We start from the raw sequence: 18,512 nt of genomic DNA on the forward strand, positions 1-18,512 counted from the left end.
CGTGTCCTTTGGTTCCATGCAATAAATTAAGCAAAACAAATATTAATATAAACGAATGATAAATATGAAGAGCATACTGTATAAATGCAGACGGTCATGAGCAACCTGCCTGCTGGCTAAATTGCAGAAATTAAGCAAAGCAGCATTTCTTTTATAACATGTTCACTTAATATTTGGATGCCAGATTGTGTTAACCCTTTCCCTCCACACAGGACCCTCCTCAGTTGGGTTAAATGATGTTGAATATTCTTGGGATGATGTTCTCAAAATTCCTGACTGTGGAGCAAAAAAAATGTCTCAATAAAGAATCCAATTTTGGACAACATGAGTTATATTTGGTTTTGATCTCATTGCACATTATAATCAGTAGTTGCATTACCTGTATCTTTTCTTTTTTTGTTGCTAAAAAGAACTAATAATTCATAATCAGAGACTGTTAGCTCTTATGTCCAAGGCTGTCACTTCAGTCTTTGCAGAGAGAAGCAAATGTTTTAGTCACAGTTGCTGCAGAGCTGTATTGCTGGGTCTGGGGGGTGACCTCTGATCCCCCCCCAAAATAAAGTGTTGTTTGGCTGGACGCCGGCAGTTTTTTTTTGCAGTGGGGGGTGCAGGAGCAGCAGAGTTGTACAATGAGCTTTAAGGCATGTGCTTTCTTCCTTTTTTTTTTTTTTCTCATTCCCCTTCTTGTTTGTACCAGGGTACAATGTTAAAAAGCCACCACTAGTCGCCCCCAGTGCTCCTAGTCTCTCGGTCTTTTAGTCTCTGGTGCAGATTAAACGTCACGTCCGTACTTGAACTTGAATTTTATCCCATTGTAGAGGCAGACCCAGCCATAGAGAGACACAGCTCCCAGAGAACCAGGACTCCGCCATCTTCACCATTAAATAGTCCTCCCCCAGTGCCAGCCAAGTGGAGCAGTGCAAAGTGCTGGGCAGTGAATAGCAGGGCAGTGCCAAGCTCACTGCAAGCAGGATACACTCTCTCTCTCTCTCTCTCTCTCTCTCTGTCAGCCCCCACAACCAGCCAGGGTCAGCTCCCCCTCTGCATTATTTTTTTTTTGGGGGCATTCTTTATTTTTGGGGCAATCTTTTTATTATTATTTTTTAAACTCAATATTATTCTTTTTATTTTTTTGTTTTGTTATTTTGTTGCAATTTTTGTTTCCTTGCATTGATGGGAGAAGTGCCACTGCCGGGCACCTTGGACATAACTGGGCACAGCTAGTTGCTAACTTAAGAAGAGATTGGAGAACCTGAGTTGGAGAAGTGGTTCCTTTGCTGAACGGGGGTCTCGTCTTATTTTTTTTTTTATTTTGCATTTTTCTTTTTTCTTCTTTTTTTTTTTGCTTTGAAGAAGAAGCACGAGGAGGAGGAAGAAGAGGGAAAAAGAGCGGAGGAGAAGGAAGGAGGAAGGTGGGAGAAAGGAAGAGGAGTCCCGGCAGCTTGCAAAGATCTCCGGGCGATGCCACTGTAAATGCCACGGCAATGTCCCGTCGCAAGCAAGGGAATCCGCAGCACTTGTTACAAAGAGAGATTATCACACGTAAGTCTGCATGTGGGGGGGTGCACCCAGATCTGGTGGTGGTGGTGGTGGGGGGTGGTGGGGGGAGACAGCCTGCTAACCAGGAGCAAAAGTTTTTTTTTGTTGCAAAGAGGGGGGCATGGGAGAGTGAAAAAAGTTGCTGAACACATGTGATTCCTTTTTTTTTTTTTTTTTGACAGCCCAAAAGTAAGCACCCCTGCACCCTTCCAGATCTGCTCCCGTCTCCACCACATTGCATTTCAATTCCATATCTGCATTTAATTAGCTGAAAAAGCTCCTATTTTAACCTGATCCAATGGGCTGCAGATCTCCCACTTCTGATGCAATGCAATTCTTTTATACCATGGCCCTGTGTGTTATTCCATTTATTATGATTACCAGATGTCATGCTTCGATTGCATGTATTTAATGCAAATCTAATGCAACTGCCCCCCCACTCTTTTAATGCAATAGGTGTTGTTACATTGCAATGCAGCAGGGGTGCAGAGTGGCCTCGGATGGAGAGGTGTGTAAAAGTTTAGAGGGGTAAAAGGGGGTGATGGGGAGGTAGAGAACCTGGGCAGGACAGGCTGGGGAGAAGCTAATGACAAACACATGGTTATAACAGAATTACAACTGCGTTGGTTGTAGAATGAAAATGCAACCAACTGGCAAGCAGAGTCTGGGGAGGGGAAGAGAGAGGGGAGAGGAGGGGGGTGCTGGATCAATTTATTAGGAAGGGAGGGAGACTGTGTACACTGAGATGGGGCAGATATCTGCCATGGTTTGGGCACCCACATGTCCTGGGTCTGTGCCACCAATGGTCTAAATTGTTGGTGTTGCAGACACAGTAATTGGGCAGGGAGAGACAATGATATAAAGTAGGTCACCTGGGAAATGACAGTCTATTGGGGGTAATGTCAGTTCTGTACATCTTCGGGTTCATGTAACTTATTAAAGTTTGGCATGTAACTATATATACAAAAGTATCTGCAACCTCTTACAGCTTCTGTAAAGATCTATAAACAGGCCACAGCACACCTGTAAAATATCAAATGCATTAATATGTCTGGTTTGCAACAAATGTTCTGTATGCAGAAACCATGAGACTGCTTTATATACATTTTACTGGGGGGGGGGGGGGCTAATGTGTTTGCAAAATATCAGTTTAAGTGACTGCAAGAGCTGTTGTGATAAAAATAAATATATAGGTGAAATATTACAATATTCAGTTACGCCAACTGTACAGTAGTCACCTGTGAGAATATCATGGCAGAAACAAAATGCAAAAAGCTCAGCGTTACAGGTATTTCTTCTACGATGCACCATCTTGCCCCAGAGGGCTTGCAATCTAATAGTGAGGGAAGAGATTGTGGAATACCTGGAATAAAATATAAGTGTCGCAGTGGTGGTCAGACCTTAGGGGTTGTAGGCTGTATTCGTACACATTTCGTAAGTTGCTGAATATATGTGTGTGGCCCATTACAAATAATGACTGACTGGCTTGGGTCTTTCAAATTGTTGGCAATCCACAGATTAGCTGTTGTATACTCATTTAGTTTGTATTATTTCAAAGCAAAAAAAAAAAAGGATAGACAGTGATACCTGTCTGTGGGGTATTTGTAACTGATTTGAAAATAAATATATATATATATATATATATATATATATATATATATATATATATATATATATATATATATATATATATATATGGCTAAATCAGTATTTAGTAGGATAATGTGGGATACAGTGTTATTTGAACTATATTTCCCTCACAGAAATTGCATTTTCTGCCATGGCATTGGACCATTAATATTTATATACATGCTGTGAGAATTCACATGAGGTGGAAGGGAATCTGAAATGTCTGTTTACAGTGAATTTAGTAAGTAGGTGGCTGGTTCTCCTCTGTGGGGTAAATGGGGACAGGGATTTGAGGGGGTCTCCACTGCTGACTGATCCTGCTGAGGGGAGTCAGCTCCCATTTCCCGCCCACTGCTCGGGCTCTGCAAGCGGCTGCAGCGTCTGATTTTATCCCGGTCCCTCCAACCCTTTAAAAATAAAGTGCAATAGTCTCCCGTCTTCCCCGTCCTCCAAAGCACATTGCACGGCTGTCACTTCTTGCATTTGTCCGGCGTGAAGGCACCGAGGGAGCCGGCTGCCGGGGAAGGCAGAATATTTATGGTAGATTTTAACAAATTTAAATAAATAAATATATATAGGGATATATAAGGGGCTCTCTCCTCCCCTGGCTTGCAGGGAGAGCTGCCTCCTCTACCACAGCCCAGATCTTCTCTCCCTCTTCCCTAATTGTTCCCGTTTTCATGGGGGATTATGGATCATTGCAAAAATTGATGTTTTATAGGAAGGAAGCAATAGAGAGATATTTATTTTTTTTATGTTGCATTTTCTGAAGGATGCATATAAATAGTGTAAATAGCAGAGAGATGGGATCTCTGCTGGCAGAGGATAAAATGCTGCTATATGGATTATTTTGCACCTTATGTACAAGGGGTAGATTTATTTGCCAGCAATATTGATATTTGCAGACCCTCAATGAGCAGCTGGTGCTCAAATGGTTTCTTTTTTTTTTTTTGTTGCATTTTTGCCTTTTTGCTTTTCCTTTGGGGTAAAACCCACAGATGTGTGAGATTTGGGAATCTTTGGATTATATCAAAATTGGAGCCTCTGAGTGCACTGGGTATGAGGCCTGTATTTTTTGGGGGGAGGTGGGAGGCTGGCAATGCCTCAATGAACCCCTGAGTATGACTGTCAGAGAGATGCAGGCGGGCATGGATCAGGTAGGTATATTTTTCTGCATTTTAGGACTATAGATCAGTCATCCAGAAATTACATCATTGGAACCATTTGAATATTCATTAAGTGCAGTCAGCTTAACTCCTTCCTTGCCACAATCATGGCTGGTGCATTTCACCCCAGCAGATAAGGGTTCATATTTTGTTTGTGTGTGACCCCAATACTGAGCTTTGAATGTGTAAGAGAAATATCTGCTCAACTCGTGTCAAGTTAAAGCCTTGGCATCCTGTAATTAATGTGTTATGAGTTAGTTGTATAGTAGTGTACTGCAGATTGTCAGCATTTAAGACCATTGAAGTATTGATCCCTGCCTATATATCCTACATGAGGTTTGATAGGTAATCCATGCAAAAGTTAAGTTTCTATTAATATGTCTGACACAGTGTGGTATCAAAAATGAGCTTGTTGGTTGCAAACTTGGCCAACGTAATGCATCTTTTTAAAAATACATTTCCCACGGTGCTTTGCAACAACCAGGCATATCTCTAGATTGCATTAAAGAAATACTGGTAATGTCATATACAAGTGCCGATGACAGTGATACAGACCGCTAACCCCATTAATACTGGGGCTTTGTATAGGCATGCTTGTTGATTTTTACACTACACAAAAATGCACATTTGATAGACTGCAAGAAGCGGGAAATACAGTAGTTAACTAGGCTTGGGGTGTCCCCCCCCCCCCCTTAGAGATTAGCAAATTATGCAAATGGAAAAAATGGGTGTTTCATACCCTGTGTGAAGTTATAATTGAAAAGATGCATTGTGATGGCAAAGAAATGTGCTAGATTTGTTTTTCTGAAATATTTGCAGGCATTAAGGGGAGTAAACTAAGAAAAGACAATTAAAGGCACGTTAGACTGAAAGTTCTGGTTGCCTTGGATAATTAGCTGTGTAGTGTATTGATTATAACAGCGTACAGCGTACTGCATTGCATTCTCGTTGCATTGTGCTGTGGATTATGTTGACATCTGAATAAACAACAGAGAAGACTAGACAGCGTTGCTGGCTGGCTTCAGACCTGAGAACAGCGGCCACAAGCAACGTGCAGCCAACGCTAATGCATAACTGGCCGTGCACCTTTTGCAGCTAAAAATAATATTCTGCATTTGTCAGACTTGTCCGGTGGAGAAATGAGATGAGTTTTCCAACTGGACGGACGAGAGAGAGAGAGTGCGGATGTTTTAGCATGAAAATACCTGTACTTCAGAGAGTAGTCAAACCAGTTTTTATTGTTTATTGTTTAAAATCCCTCTGGTTTGTGTTATATAGGAATCTGGAGGCCGGGGAACCTTCCCTGCATCAGATGTCACCTTATAGCCTTCCAGTGAATTTAGCCTAAATTGTACTAGTAAAAAATCTTATACCTGCGTCCTGCCCACGTCCAGCTCCTGACACTGTCTAATGCTCGTTTTTGTTTCTCCTGTTAAAAAACAAAAATAAGCAGTTATAAAAACCCAAACCACAAAAGAAATGACTTATCGGTGCAGTAATCGCTGAGAATGTGTTTATTTACATACGAGAACACATCTAGGCCTGCAACTGGCTCCCTCAGCAATCTCTACCACAGTGTCTAGATTTGTTTATCTGATATGAAATCCGCAAATCATTAGCAAACTTTGACGGATTCATTTACACGCGTTATAAACGTGGACATGGAAAACCAGTGTGCAACAAAAAAAATGCAATAGGGAACTCCAATTAATATTCGCTTAATGACATACTTTTTTTTTTTACTCTGTGGATTTCACACTGAGTTTAATATCCGTTATGTCAAACGATGGAGGAATGATTTCTTTTGCACGTCGGATGCAGTCCGCAGATTAATGAAAAGTGCATGTTAACTCTCCTCGTCTGCTAATAAAATACATCTTTTAATTTCTGCACTCGTTATTTAATATGAAAGCACACTTCAACTGCTCCATCCACTGTCTGATTTGTATAAATTACATAATCCCTGCCTTAGGATTTCATCAGCTAGGAGTCAATGTGTTTTTTTTTTACCTCTCTATTTCAGAATGATAGCTTATTGTCCCATGAGATGTCAGGCAGTGTAAGATACTTACAGAAAGTGTTTTATTTCGCATCTATCTAGCATGACACTGCTCCATTTCAAAGCGAAACTATTGTTTTCTAAGGCGATGAAGAAAAAAATATGTATTGATCATGTACCCACACGACTGAAAGTCTTTAAAAAGAGCGGACTGATGAAGTGGATTAAGTTAGCTAACCCGTTAATTGCCGAAAAGGTAGCGCACCACAGGAAAACGATTGTGGTTGGGTGTTTCTGGCAGTGCAGGAAGGAACCTGACTACGTATTACAAAAATGCCTATGCACTGATACAGATTTCTGAGCGTGTTCATCGTCGCTTTGAAGCGTTGTAAATTCACATAGCATTACCAGTTCATGTGTGATATAATCAGACACTCGGATGCACCCTATGAAACGCAAAGCACTTGTTTGCAAGAGACGGACATATTTACAAATTTATAATTTACACATTTTTTTCTCAAATCTCCCACGGCTGTTCAGAACTTTTGCTAGTTGGCAAAGAATTTTGGGTCTTCGTTTTATGTGGGGAACGTCTGCAAGGTAGAGCATTTTGCTGTGCATAAGTTGAAGGCAGTCTTGAGAATAATTAGGTGTTAAGATGGCGCATTGAGACACAGATTGATCAAAGTACAGAATTGTCTGAAGCCAGACTTCTTTCCAGAACTGGATCGGGTCACCTCTATGTGGCCTGACTGTCTTGCAAGCACGCAGCGTTAAATTTCCCGGCCACCGCTGACTGTGCATCGTTTGGTGCTTTTGCAGACAGTTTTTACAATAAAACTTTGTTTTCATGACTTAAATTTAATTTCTAAGCTGCACAATTCAGTTGGGCCCTAAGGCATTTAACTGACAGGCGATGGCTACTAGGGGGAGCTCCGAGCCTGTATGATTCTGAGCTGTTGGCAGTAATTCCTTCCTGGTCTCACTGCAAAATGTTGAAATCGACATACATGCCTGTTTACTGCTGCAACATCTGAGGCACAAAGAGAACGTTTACTTATGCAAATCCACTCAGACCAACTTCTCTTTGATGCTTCCTATTACCATTCCATCTCGTCCACTCCACATATCACTGACCTATAATGGGTTACCACTGTTAGCAAACTTTACCGTTGCTAGTGATCTTGTGGATGATTTCAAAGTGATCAGTGTCTCAAATTCAGCATTGCTCGAAGCATTTTGTTATATAATATTTATTGCACAGTATTTAATTAAAAGCAAAACAAGAAAATAAAAAAGGAGTGTGTGCTTGATTTAGTTGTACCAATCTTTAACATTTCCTCGTCAATAAAGGCCCATATTTAGTAAGCATATTGTCTGTCCTTACCATATGTGATCAAGTCTTTCTATGGTAATCATAGGATGCTAGAGGTTCTTGCCCCATTGCCCAAAAAACATAAAATCCAGTTTTTGGTGCCTTATTTCTTACAGACAGATAATGGAGCATAGTGCTGTTACTTGTATTTAAAGATTATACACTTTAGCTAGCTAAAGCTTTCGTTATCCAAGCCCAGGCATTGATTCATTCTCGTTTTAGGGTGCGTGGAAGTCGAGAGGAGGTGGGGAATTACCCTGCCTGGAGAGAGAGCTTTCATAGTAATCCGAAAGAGAAATAAATTAGGTCAGAAAAAATAAAAAAATGCCGGCACTGTCATCCGTTGTAAAAAGAGCTTTCAGTCTTAAACATAGAGTGCTCGAAATTCATATGATGAATCCTGTACTTCATTGAATGGTGCACGGTGGGGCCCTGTAGTCTGCGTACAGATCTTTTTGCCTATCCCTTGAAGGCGGGGTGGCACAGGGGGGGGAGGGAGGCGATTCCCAAACACATGGAACAATATTACATGTGGTAATTTAACTTGTGACACTTAATTCCGCAGTGTGCGTTATTCACTTAAGTGTTTATAAAGCCATTGTGCGTAGACGGGGCGAGAGGATCGAAAATGACATAAATGTGCAGGTCTGAAAGCGTGCAAATATCGTCGCTGCCGTTAACACTTCCCTCCGCGGGGTGTTGCAGTGCTTGCCGGCAATTGAATGGTTAAAAATAAAGGGAGTTGTTTTCTGTTGTTAGCTGTAGCTTGCTTCCCGTGTTTTTGGTAAGCCACCCGGTCAGAACCCCAAAATAGTCACAAAACTCCAAATGCGTTTATTTGGATGATCGATAGCCTACGACCGGAGTCTGCAGCGCTGGTAAAAAAAACAAACCTCACATTGAAATCCTGTCTTCATTTCCAGAACGAAGTCGTCGCTCACGATAAAACAGTAGCAAAATAAAAAAAAAATAAAAAAAATCATTTTTTTTTTATATACTTTGCATATTGTAAGCGGAATCCTAAAGTGTATTTCACAATTTGCATCTGGCCCCCCCACCCCTCTTTCGTATTTATAGTTTCAATAAACTCTTTTCAATAAAGTATATTTATATTTTCAATAACCCTGGATGTGTCTTCCAGCACTGCTCACAAACTGTGAGGGAGCCTTTTAAATTACCTCCATTCACGCTAAATTCTAAGCTCTCAACACCAGCTAAATATGCATATTTTTTCTAAATCTGTTTATCGGCAAGCCAGCTTTCTAATCAGCTAACTGCAAAAGAAAAGAAAAGGAAAGTGCCTAAAGATTTTGAAAGCAAATGAAAGTGAGCATATAGGTCTGCTGGTTAAAGTAATATCTTTATTTTGCAGGAGACAATGTAATTATTTGCAGTTTTAAATTAAAAATATTGATGGCAGGATTGTTTTTGTTTTGTGACTTTGCGTGGGTGTCAATATACTGTCCTTAAGGCCAGTTATAACATTAGTATTGTTTTGGGTCTGGCCGCCTCGGTTTGGTCGCCGATGATTTACTATCAGTCTGCAAAAGCAAATATGAAAAACAAAATTCAAATAATCATTTCAGTTGTTTAAGGCAGACAAAGTGTGGCAATAATTCCCTCAATATTCTGGAATAAAACAACAAGCTCCTTATTTACTTGTTAAAGCATAAATGTTTATTATAGGATAGTTTCTTTGTTTACTATCTTTGCATCTCTTTCCATTTAACAATTGCCTGTATTGCTTTACGCTAGTTGCCCTTTTGGATGGTATATTATATACCAAATGCCCCACAGAGAAATGCAAATTAAAACTGATAGTTTCACGTCACCCTGAATGTACTGTGCATGTTATTTTCACTGTTTCTGCCATAACTCTGTGAACGCCTGTATAACATATATTGTATTTTTGTTTTAGGATTAATATTTTGTCTTTATTTTGGGCTATTTCACGTTGTAAGAAGTTGTACCTTATGTTTTAGCTCTTTGTTGCATTTGTAGTACTTATCATCTATGGCCGACCTGAATTTGTATAAATGATGGTAGAAAAAGTGTATAGTTACACACGACAATATGAAATAAACGTCTGTGCAACTTAATACTCCAGATTTATTAAGTTTTACTGTATCCCCCTAATTGGCTAAGTGGCAGGCAATATATTGCTTCCTGTAGTCTGTGACAAGCCCTTCAAAGATTGAAGTGGTCAAGAATTTATTTCAGTAAAACAACTCAATTTAATATGTCTGCTTCACACTATGTATAGATCAGAGTCTCTTACAGTATTCTACTCAAACCTGATCTAATCTCTTTTATCATCTTGCTAATATATAGCCAGCAAAATCTATGTTTATTTTGGAGGCTATTCGTCATTTTTATGTGGAAGAAGCATTAGTTTAATATAAAACATTTGTTACATTAAACATGTGTTGTTGGGTCATAGATTGTTACAAAACTTAATTTATAACTGGGCTGTTTTAGTTGGTGTCCAGTAATTAAGTAACAATGGGGAAAAAATCAGGTATTTGTGTTAAAATAAATTGTAACATTTTGGGGGTTGCAAAGCAATCGATAGTTTGAGTAATGTGGCTTAGTCAGTTCATGGAAACAAACATTTGTATTAAAAATAAAATGATATGTGTCTCTTAATAACCCCAGCACATTGGTAATGAAGGTTAGTGTGGGGGGTACAGCTGTCACTCAACTGTTTAGGAATGTTTGCCCCCCAATACACTGTATCATGCTGCTTATTTCTAGGGAAATTATTAATAGCATACGTCTAAATCCAGGAGGGATTGAGGGAGATTTGCATGGGGGTTTAAATGAGGAAAGTGACTAGATTCTGTGCAGGAATGACCAAATAACCTGCAAGAGGCAGGGGGTATTATATCATATCCACAGATTAATACTAATTAACTCCTCTGCTTCAATAGATGATTGGCTTTTAAAGGGTTAAATGACATTTAACACCGAGCTTGGCTCACAGTGAACTTTTTTTTTTTTGGTAGAGAAATGGAGCAGCAGGAAGATCAGAACTGGGATAAAACACTTATTTTATATTCACTGTGTTATTAAAAAAACAACACAAATGAAATGTAGCAATGGCTGTAGCAAGGTTTGGCAGAATTCTTAATTTGATTGGTTGTAAAGATAATGGATTTTGATAGAGATTTCTGGAGTACAAGGAGTGATCATGTAACTGAGTTGATACTTTGTTTCTCTTGTCACTGACCCACGACTTATATGTCTGGATACAGGTTACAATATGTGGAGCTTCTAAATTCTCTTAATGCAGATTCGGAAATTGTACAGAAGAACTATGTATCTATTCTATGTCACATGTGCTCTGCAGCATGTGGGCAAAATGTATGTATGTTCTGTGCTTATGGGAAGCTGTTTAATGCAGGGGTATTCGGATAGAGGTGCATGAGATGGATTAGTGTATCAGTTTAAGTACTGACTACACATATGTATGGCAGTATGTTTTACGTTTGCAGAACATGGTATTGCTGCCTCTAGGAGTACAACGACATGTATCTTGTGATCTCAGTACTGTACAGTTAATATTACAATTTGTATGAAAGCATTTTGAGTGAGACTTTAAGTACTTTCCGAATTTCATTGGAAATAGTTAATGGCTGTTATTATTGGCCATGAGACCAGTGTATGTCTGAGGTGTAGACATATTCAGCTGGGGGAGGCCTCAGCGTGAAGGATTCTGGACAGGAACAGAATCCGCACCAACGAATTGGTCTTTTTATACTGCGGTAATTGAGGAGATCTTGTCAACGAGCACCTCACAGTAAATCCAAGGAGGGCACAAAATTGAGGAAATAATGGGTACAAAGTTAATTTAATATATTGCTGTTTAATTTCAATGTAGAGCCTTTGTTATGTTTGGCTATTTGCAGGGTCACGGGTTTGCTATTACCGGGTGTGGCCCGTGGCCCGTAGACATGATCTTGCTTGTGACCCTAACTTTGAGGCACTCAATTAGCATACCCTCCTGTTAGATCTTTGCATACATTATTTTTAAACATTGCCTTTGTGAGAGTCCATGGAGTATTTCTTTAATCGTTTCTCTGTCCCTCTATCTTGCCTCCATGGCTTGAATGTTCACATACCACGGTAACCAATCTACCAAAGTGGCACACGCCTTCGTCTGCAGAAATAAGCCAAACGTTGGTTTCATAGGAAACGTGACCAATCTGTGCTTATGGGTTTTTGGATGACGTTTTTGTCTAGTACAGGAGTAGTTACATTTCTAAGATGTTTTGTAAAGACCTGGCACACGGACAAAAATAAAGTCACAGCGGAAACGGGTGCGCGAGGAAGTCTTTCCGGGGAACTTTTATTTGTTCACCAGAATTTCGGTGAAGCCCGGCTACTAGTAGCTGGTTAGGCGTCTTGTAAAAGAGAAAAAAAAAATCCATTTAATTTTCTTATTATAAGTCTCCTTAGTGCTAATATTTGTTTAGACTACAAGACTTTTCATGCCAACGTCACACAGAAAAAATCCTTAACCATTCATCTGCCGAAGTTATTACTTTTTCTAGCAATTGCTGACCATCCCTGAGTAATCTAATAATTGATAAATATGACATATTTGTGCTTAGTGCAGGAGAACTAAAGGATATTGAGAGGATGCAGGTGATATATTGATGATCAAAGAGGTGGATAGTCGCTGGTCTATACATTTATTTATTTTGTTTGCTTGAACGATGCCTCAATGTAGAAAAATAAAAAAAAACACTGAGATGCATTAAATGTAGTGAGTGAGAAAATACAGGTACAATCTCAAGTGTTATGTATTGCCAAGGGCACACTGCCTCTCCTATAACGGAGGGGCTAGGGGGGAGGGTTACAGGAACTGGCAGCTAATCGGAGACATCTATCCGTTTGTCTACTTGTTTATGCCATCGATAACTTTACCACGTATGTCCTCGGGCATCGTTTATGGTGGGGGGGGGGGGGGTGTTGTCTGTTAGAATGGATCTGTATGTGGACAGGTTCAATTATCTCCTTGAAGGGTTACGCTGAGAGAGGTCTCTGGCAAGTTGAGGTTTAGTGTGGCCGAACAAACGCTATTTTCAAGAACTGTTTTATTTTTGAACCTGTCAAGCGTTTGATATTGCAAAAAAAAAAAAAAAGCAAGTTCTCGCACAAAGTATGCACAGTATAGAGACTAAATGGTCCTACTCGTTTAATATATTGGGTTTTTATAAAGTCATTTTTAAATATTTTGTGTTTAATTGCCAAAAAAAAAAAAAGTTTCATGTTTATAATCTTTTAAGTATGTTTTAATTTCCTTCTGTGATATGTGACCGGCTTTGTACAAACATCAGTCTCATTGCATTTTGTTTACCCCATTGCAGCTGATCAGCGCCATGTTGAAACGGTAATCACCGATGACGACGGTCTCCCCATCCCAGAATCGGGGACCCTCAGCCTGTCCGGTAGCGGGACCGACCCAGACTTGTTAACATGTGGACAGTGTCAAATGAATTTCCCGCTGGCGGACATCTTGGTTTTTATAGAGCACAAGAAAAAACAGTGCGGGGGCCCGAACGCGGGGTGTTATGAAAAGAACCTGGATAAGAGTAGCCCCCCGCCGCTGTCTCGCTCCGAGCTCAGGAAAGTGGCCGAGCCGGTGGAAATCGGTATTCAAGTCACGCCCGACGAGGATGACCGTCTTCTCACGCCTACGAAAGGGATTTGTCCGAAGCAGGAGAACATTGCAGGTAACGGTCCGTTCTTTTGTGCTATCGCCGTGCGCTCGGTGATGTTGTCTTGTCCTGAAGAGACGTATTGAGCATTACTCACATCTTGTACCGAGACTGTTGTCCAATGTGTAGAGAGAGAGAGAGAAAAATAAAATGTGTTTTATAGATATTCAACAGAACTAAGGAAGTGCAATATCCAAGGCTTGCGTTCGTATTTGGTGGAGTGCTATAGAATGTTAGCGAATCCTTAGAATTCACTTTCCAAATCCTCATTTCTCCCATATTTTAGTGCACTTCCAGGGACTAAAATTATACACAGCATTTATCATTTAGGATTGTCCATATTTTTTTTTTAAATGTGCAAATTAAGGCTCTGGTTTTCTCTAAATATTTTAATACTTGCAATTCGTTTGGATCCTAACCTGTTTATCCTCAGAAAGAACTAATGACCGATCAGTATGCAGCTTGTGCATGTCCGTGTTAGATTGTCAGCTGGCTTGGTCCCCTGGATTCCACCAGTTCCGCCGTACATGCGCAGGAGCTCACCGTCCGCGCCTAATAGAACGAGGATGTTGTAGATAATCAGGAGCCATGTAAATATACAGAGGAACAGGCAACATACACCAGCTTCTTTTATATAGGATGTAGGGGGGAAGCAAAGTACCTCTATTGTCTCATTTAGTCCCTACCTAAAGAGCGTCACCTGGCAGCGTTTGCCTGTGTGCACAATACAGCCGCCAGCTCTGACCTCTTCTCTCCTCAGTCACATGTAATAAGCACCATTTAAACAAGTATTTAATCAGCAGATTAAAAGCATCAGTATCTCCCATTCCTATCGTGTGAACCTGCAGCTTTCATCTTGGCTGTTGCAGACACTTTCACTACCTTATGAGTCTGAAGTTGCATTGATTTGCATGTTAGAAGTCTGGGGATTAGCACTAATCCTAAACCTATTTATACTGAAGTCTGTGTGAAGGAGAGTTCCCTTTTTTTTTTTTTTTTTTTACGTTTTTCCTAGAAGGCAAACTTGCCACCCATTTCCAAGTCGTAGAAATCATTTAACCAAAGATAATTGAAAAGCAGGAGCTTGTGTCCAGCCGCATAGAGAGAGTTTTACTAAGACATAAAGGCTTAAAATAGTTTCCTGCAAAGTTACCGATGGCTGAAGCAGTCGGAACGTTGAGAGTTTGAACATTCCAAACAGTTTTGTGCACCAGAGATGCAGATGGAGGATTGTACGAGAAGAGAGCAAAGGGGTTGGGGTCTCCCAGTGTGGTTTTGCAGATTACTGTTGTTAAGAGACAGGCAAAGCACAGGGCCAGAGAATAGAAATTAGCATTATTATTTTTCTTTCGCCGTGATAGATCGTCTTATTTCTCAGGTTAGTGACAGGACGCCTGGGTGTCAGTCTACCTATTGAATATATGAAATAGTTTCTTGGAAACGGACCTGCATGTGCTTGCAACACTTTTTTCCAAAAGGCTTTTTCTATGTCGAGAGATCCTTTTTTTTTTTTTGGCAGAGATTTGGTCCCCGAACTTTTAAAGCAATTACAGATTAATCCCAGAAATAGCATCACAGACTCGCTGTGTCAGCTGCACCAAAAATGGTTTATTTTCTTTCTTTTTGCCTTTAACTGCATAACAATCACGTTTTATTTTTTCTGTTTAGAACAAAAACACTTCTTTTCGCCCCCATTTAATAAACTGGAAAGATTAAAGAATAAACCGTGGACAGCTCAGATGTAAAGAGTAATTTAATGTGGCAGAAGCATTAATTATTTTAGCTTAATTGAATCCTTAGGATTGCAGTGATTGCAAATTTATGGACAAGGCTTATATGTTTGTTTGGTTTTTGTTTTTTTGGGGGGTTTTTAGTGGTTTTTTTTGTGGAGAGAAGAGATAATGTGGATAACGTAATCTGTCAGTTTGGGTGTAAGGAAAATAGCTCAGTAAACCATGAGAATATCATTCAGTATCCAGTCAGAGAATTCTACGATTTTAAAGAGGCAGAAACTCTATTTTCTCCAAAAGTCTGGGCTAGGAATTAATTCTAAGCAGCCATTAATAATGACCCTTGCCGCAGATTCTGTTGACTGCGTTACTGTCGAGAGTATCGCGGCCCTTGCATTATTACCGTTACTACGGCAATAATACCAATATTACCGTTCGTATGGTAATTTCAACCCTGATTTTAAATTACCATATTAACGGTAAACGTGCGCAGACCTACTCTCGAAAGTAACGCGGTCAATTGAATCTGTCCCTTGGCCTTCATTCGGAAGTGCATTGTACAACATACAGAAAATATGTATCAGTGTTGTGTTATATTGTATCTATATTGTATATATTAATAGTCAAATGTAAAAGGAATGCGACTAATACTGTTTTTTTTACCAAATAAGAGCGCAGTCACTATTTTTTCCCTTGGTTTGTATTGTATCTCCCCTATTAGGTTAATTAGTTATACTGCTCATATCGTCATCATATGTTCAAAAAATGAATGTGAATTATTTGATACATTGGAGATGACATTTTTAGGGCCCATGTGTTGACTGTAAGCAGGAAACCAGGAGAGTTATGTGACGTGATCTTTCCGGTACACAATCGCTCTCTTTGGCTTCATTTTGGGTGCCAAGCGTAGTAAAACTCTTGTAGTCTGTTCTCATAAACCCGGATACAACAGGTGTCGCTGGAGACAGAATTCTAGGCAGTTTAAGGCAACAATGCGACTTGCAAAGACGAGTTGGTGCCCCATTCCTAATATACAATTATTAAGTGTTACTATTATGGCAAAAGCTGCGGATTTATTGTATTGCTATAATTCCCATCAACTAGTATATTATGCCTTTTTAGACTGTCCAACCAGAGTTACCCCAATCTCACAAAAATATCATACAACCCCCCCCCCCTAATACATATGATACAGGCACAATTTAACATAGTAGTCTTTTGAACAAGGGAACGGTGTCATTCCTACATTGTTATCCATAGATTAGGACAGCTCGTCGCCATAGTCATAAAGCATCTTGTTTTTTTACTTTCCTGGTGCAATTTATGATGTGCCTTGGCTTAGTTAGTAAACGCCATTTGAATGTTTAAACCGTTGAACTACAAGTACCTGCATGTCTTGTAAAAAAAAAAAAACAACAAGTTCCACTGTTTTTGCCACTTTCATTTGCTTGTTGCTAACATTCATGTACACAAAAAGTACAAAATTAGTGGCCAATAAGGAATAAATGTGTATTATCCCTCAAAATGTTTAGGTTTAAGAGTTTGGGGCTCTTAGGACTAAGTACGTTGGTGCAAAGCGTGGCAAGACACATAGCGGTATGAAAGATCCTGATACAAAGATACTTATGCCACAAAATGAAGCAGTAGTTAGTATAACTGACGCTGAGCCGGTGAGATGGTCTGCGGATCGTGACAGGACATTGACGCAGAAGGGCGCAGCTCATTCTGGGAACCGGAGATAAACGCTGCCACATAATAAGCCATCTGATTCATTTTTAATTATTTTGTTACAAATGGAGATTAGTGAAAGCTGCGTCGTGTGGACGCGATTGATTGTTGAATGGACTGGCCGGGATTATCCTTTTTTTTTTTTTTAAAGTCATGACAGCTAATTACCAGAGCTGTCTTTTGCTAAATATGTCCCTTTTATTGCTGCTTACCATGACGGGCATTAGACTTCCCTGTAACAAGGCAGGTCTCTGACACTCGTCATATCTGCTTAGGGTCCTTAATAGACAAAATTCAAGTCGCTTCCCTGGTTCAAAGGCGCCCGCCGTTTGGCTGCTGTGTGTGTGTCAGGCTGGATCCTGTGAAGCTTGGCATGTGTTAGGTTTGCACCGGCATGCCGCTAAGGGGGCCCTGAAGTGACACCTGATGTCACCACCACAAAGGGAAGACGTCTTCTAATTACAGGAAGGGCAGATCACCAAACACACAGAAAAGGAGGCCAATTAAAACGGCAGAGGAAACAGTCGAAATGGCTCAGACCCCCATATGCAACACCTGGGCGCAACAAAACACAACTGCTTTGTTTTTTGTTTTTTTTTAAAGAGAAATTCAGACCAACCGTCTGACGAACTGTTACTGCTTCTATGTAGAAGCTTGGGGGAAGCCTGAACAGCAGATATATGAACTGAATTTGTCTGCACGTTTAAGAGTGCAGAGGTGCACGTGTGTCATAGAAAGCCACTCTTTATGGCAGCGTTGGAACGGGGGTGGGAGGGGGGAGATTTGACAGGTATACAAGCCCCCCCCTTTATTGGAACACTGGTGTCCGTTCCTTACTGGGGAAGTGATATGGGTAAGCACAATAGGACATACAAGAAATTGCCAGAGGGAACCCAATTATAAAGGTGCGAATGTTAAAAAAACCAAAAATTGGCCCTTTTAGTATTTGGGCCTCATCATCATCATCATCATCATCATTTATTTATATAGCGCCACTAATTCCGCAGCGCTGTACAGAGAACTCACTCACATCAGTCCCTGCCCCATTGGAGTTTACAGTCTAAATTCCCTAACACACACACACACTCACACACAGACACAGAGGGAGAGCTTAGGGTAAATTTTGATAGCAGCCAATTAACCTACCAGTATGTTTTTGGAGTGTGGGAGGAAACCGGAGCACCCGGAGGAAACCCACGCAAACACAGGGAGAACATACAAACTCCAGATAAGGCCATGGTCGGGAATCGAACTCATGACCCCAGTGCTGTGAGGCAGAAGTGCTAACCACTGAGCCACTGTGAAAACCACCCAGTTCGTCACCCGCTGGGCACATTTGATGGGATGCATTTTGTAGTCCTGCTTTCCGTAGGTCAGTGTTCATGCATTGATATAGTTCTGGATGTTTCCCATTAAACGCTCCTATTACGAGTTAGGGGTCTTAGGAGTTCTGCAGAATGTCCCAATCCCCCCCCTTGTTATGGTGAGCGAGCTAAGCTCTGAGTCTGACCTGTAAAGTCCTGCAGCTTCCTGCAAGCGGCTTGTTTTCCCCGCAGTCCTATAGACCTGACCGAACAAGGTATGAGAGAGAGAGACCCAAGGTGTGTCTGCAGCAGTCTGTCA

General features: G+C 40.5%; 1 protein-coding gene across 3 annotated transcripts in view; it reads left to right on the forward strand.

The window, feature by feature from the left end:
- The first annotated feature begins 808 nt into the window (after positions 1–808).
- BCL11B (BCL11 transcription factor B) overlaps positions 809–18,512 on the forward strand; it is a 77,384-nt gene continuing 59,680 nt past the window's right edge. For all 3 annotated transcript variants that reach the window (XM_075192619.1, XM_075192621.1, XM_075192620.1), the window contains exons 1-2: positions 809–1,542; positions 13,081–13,446. In XM_075192619.1, the coding sequence (XP_075048720.1) occupies positions 1,485–1,542; positions 13,081–13,446 (424 nt within the window). In that variant the 5' untranslated portion in view covers positions 809–1,484. The remainder of the gene's footprint in view (positions 1,543–13,080; positions 13,447–18,512) is intronic.

This window comes from Mixophyes fleayi, chromosome 12 (assembly GCF_038048845.1).
Source record: "Mixophyes fleayi isolate aMixFle1 chromosome 12, aMixFle1.hap1, whole genome shotgun sequence".
Classification (NCBI taxonomy): Eukaryota; Metazoa; Chordata; class Amphibia; order Anura; family Limnodynastidae; genus Mixophyes; species Mixophyes fleayi.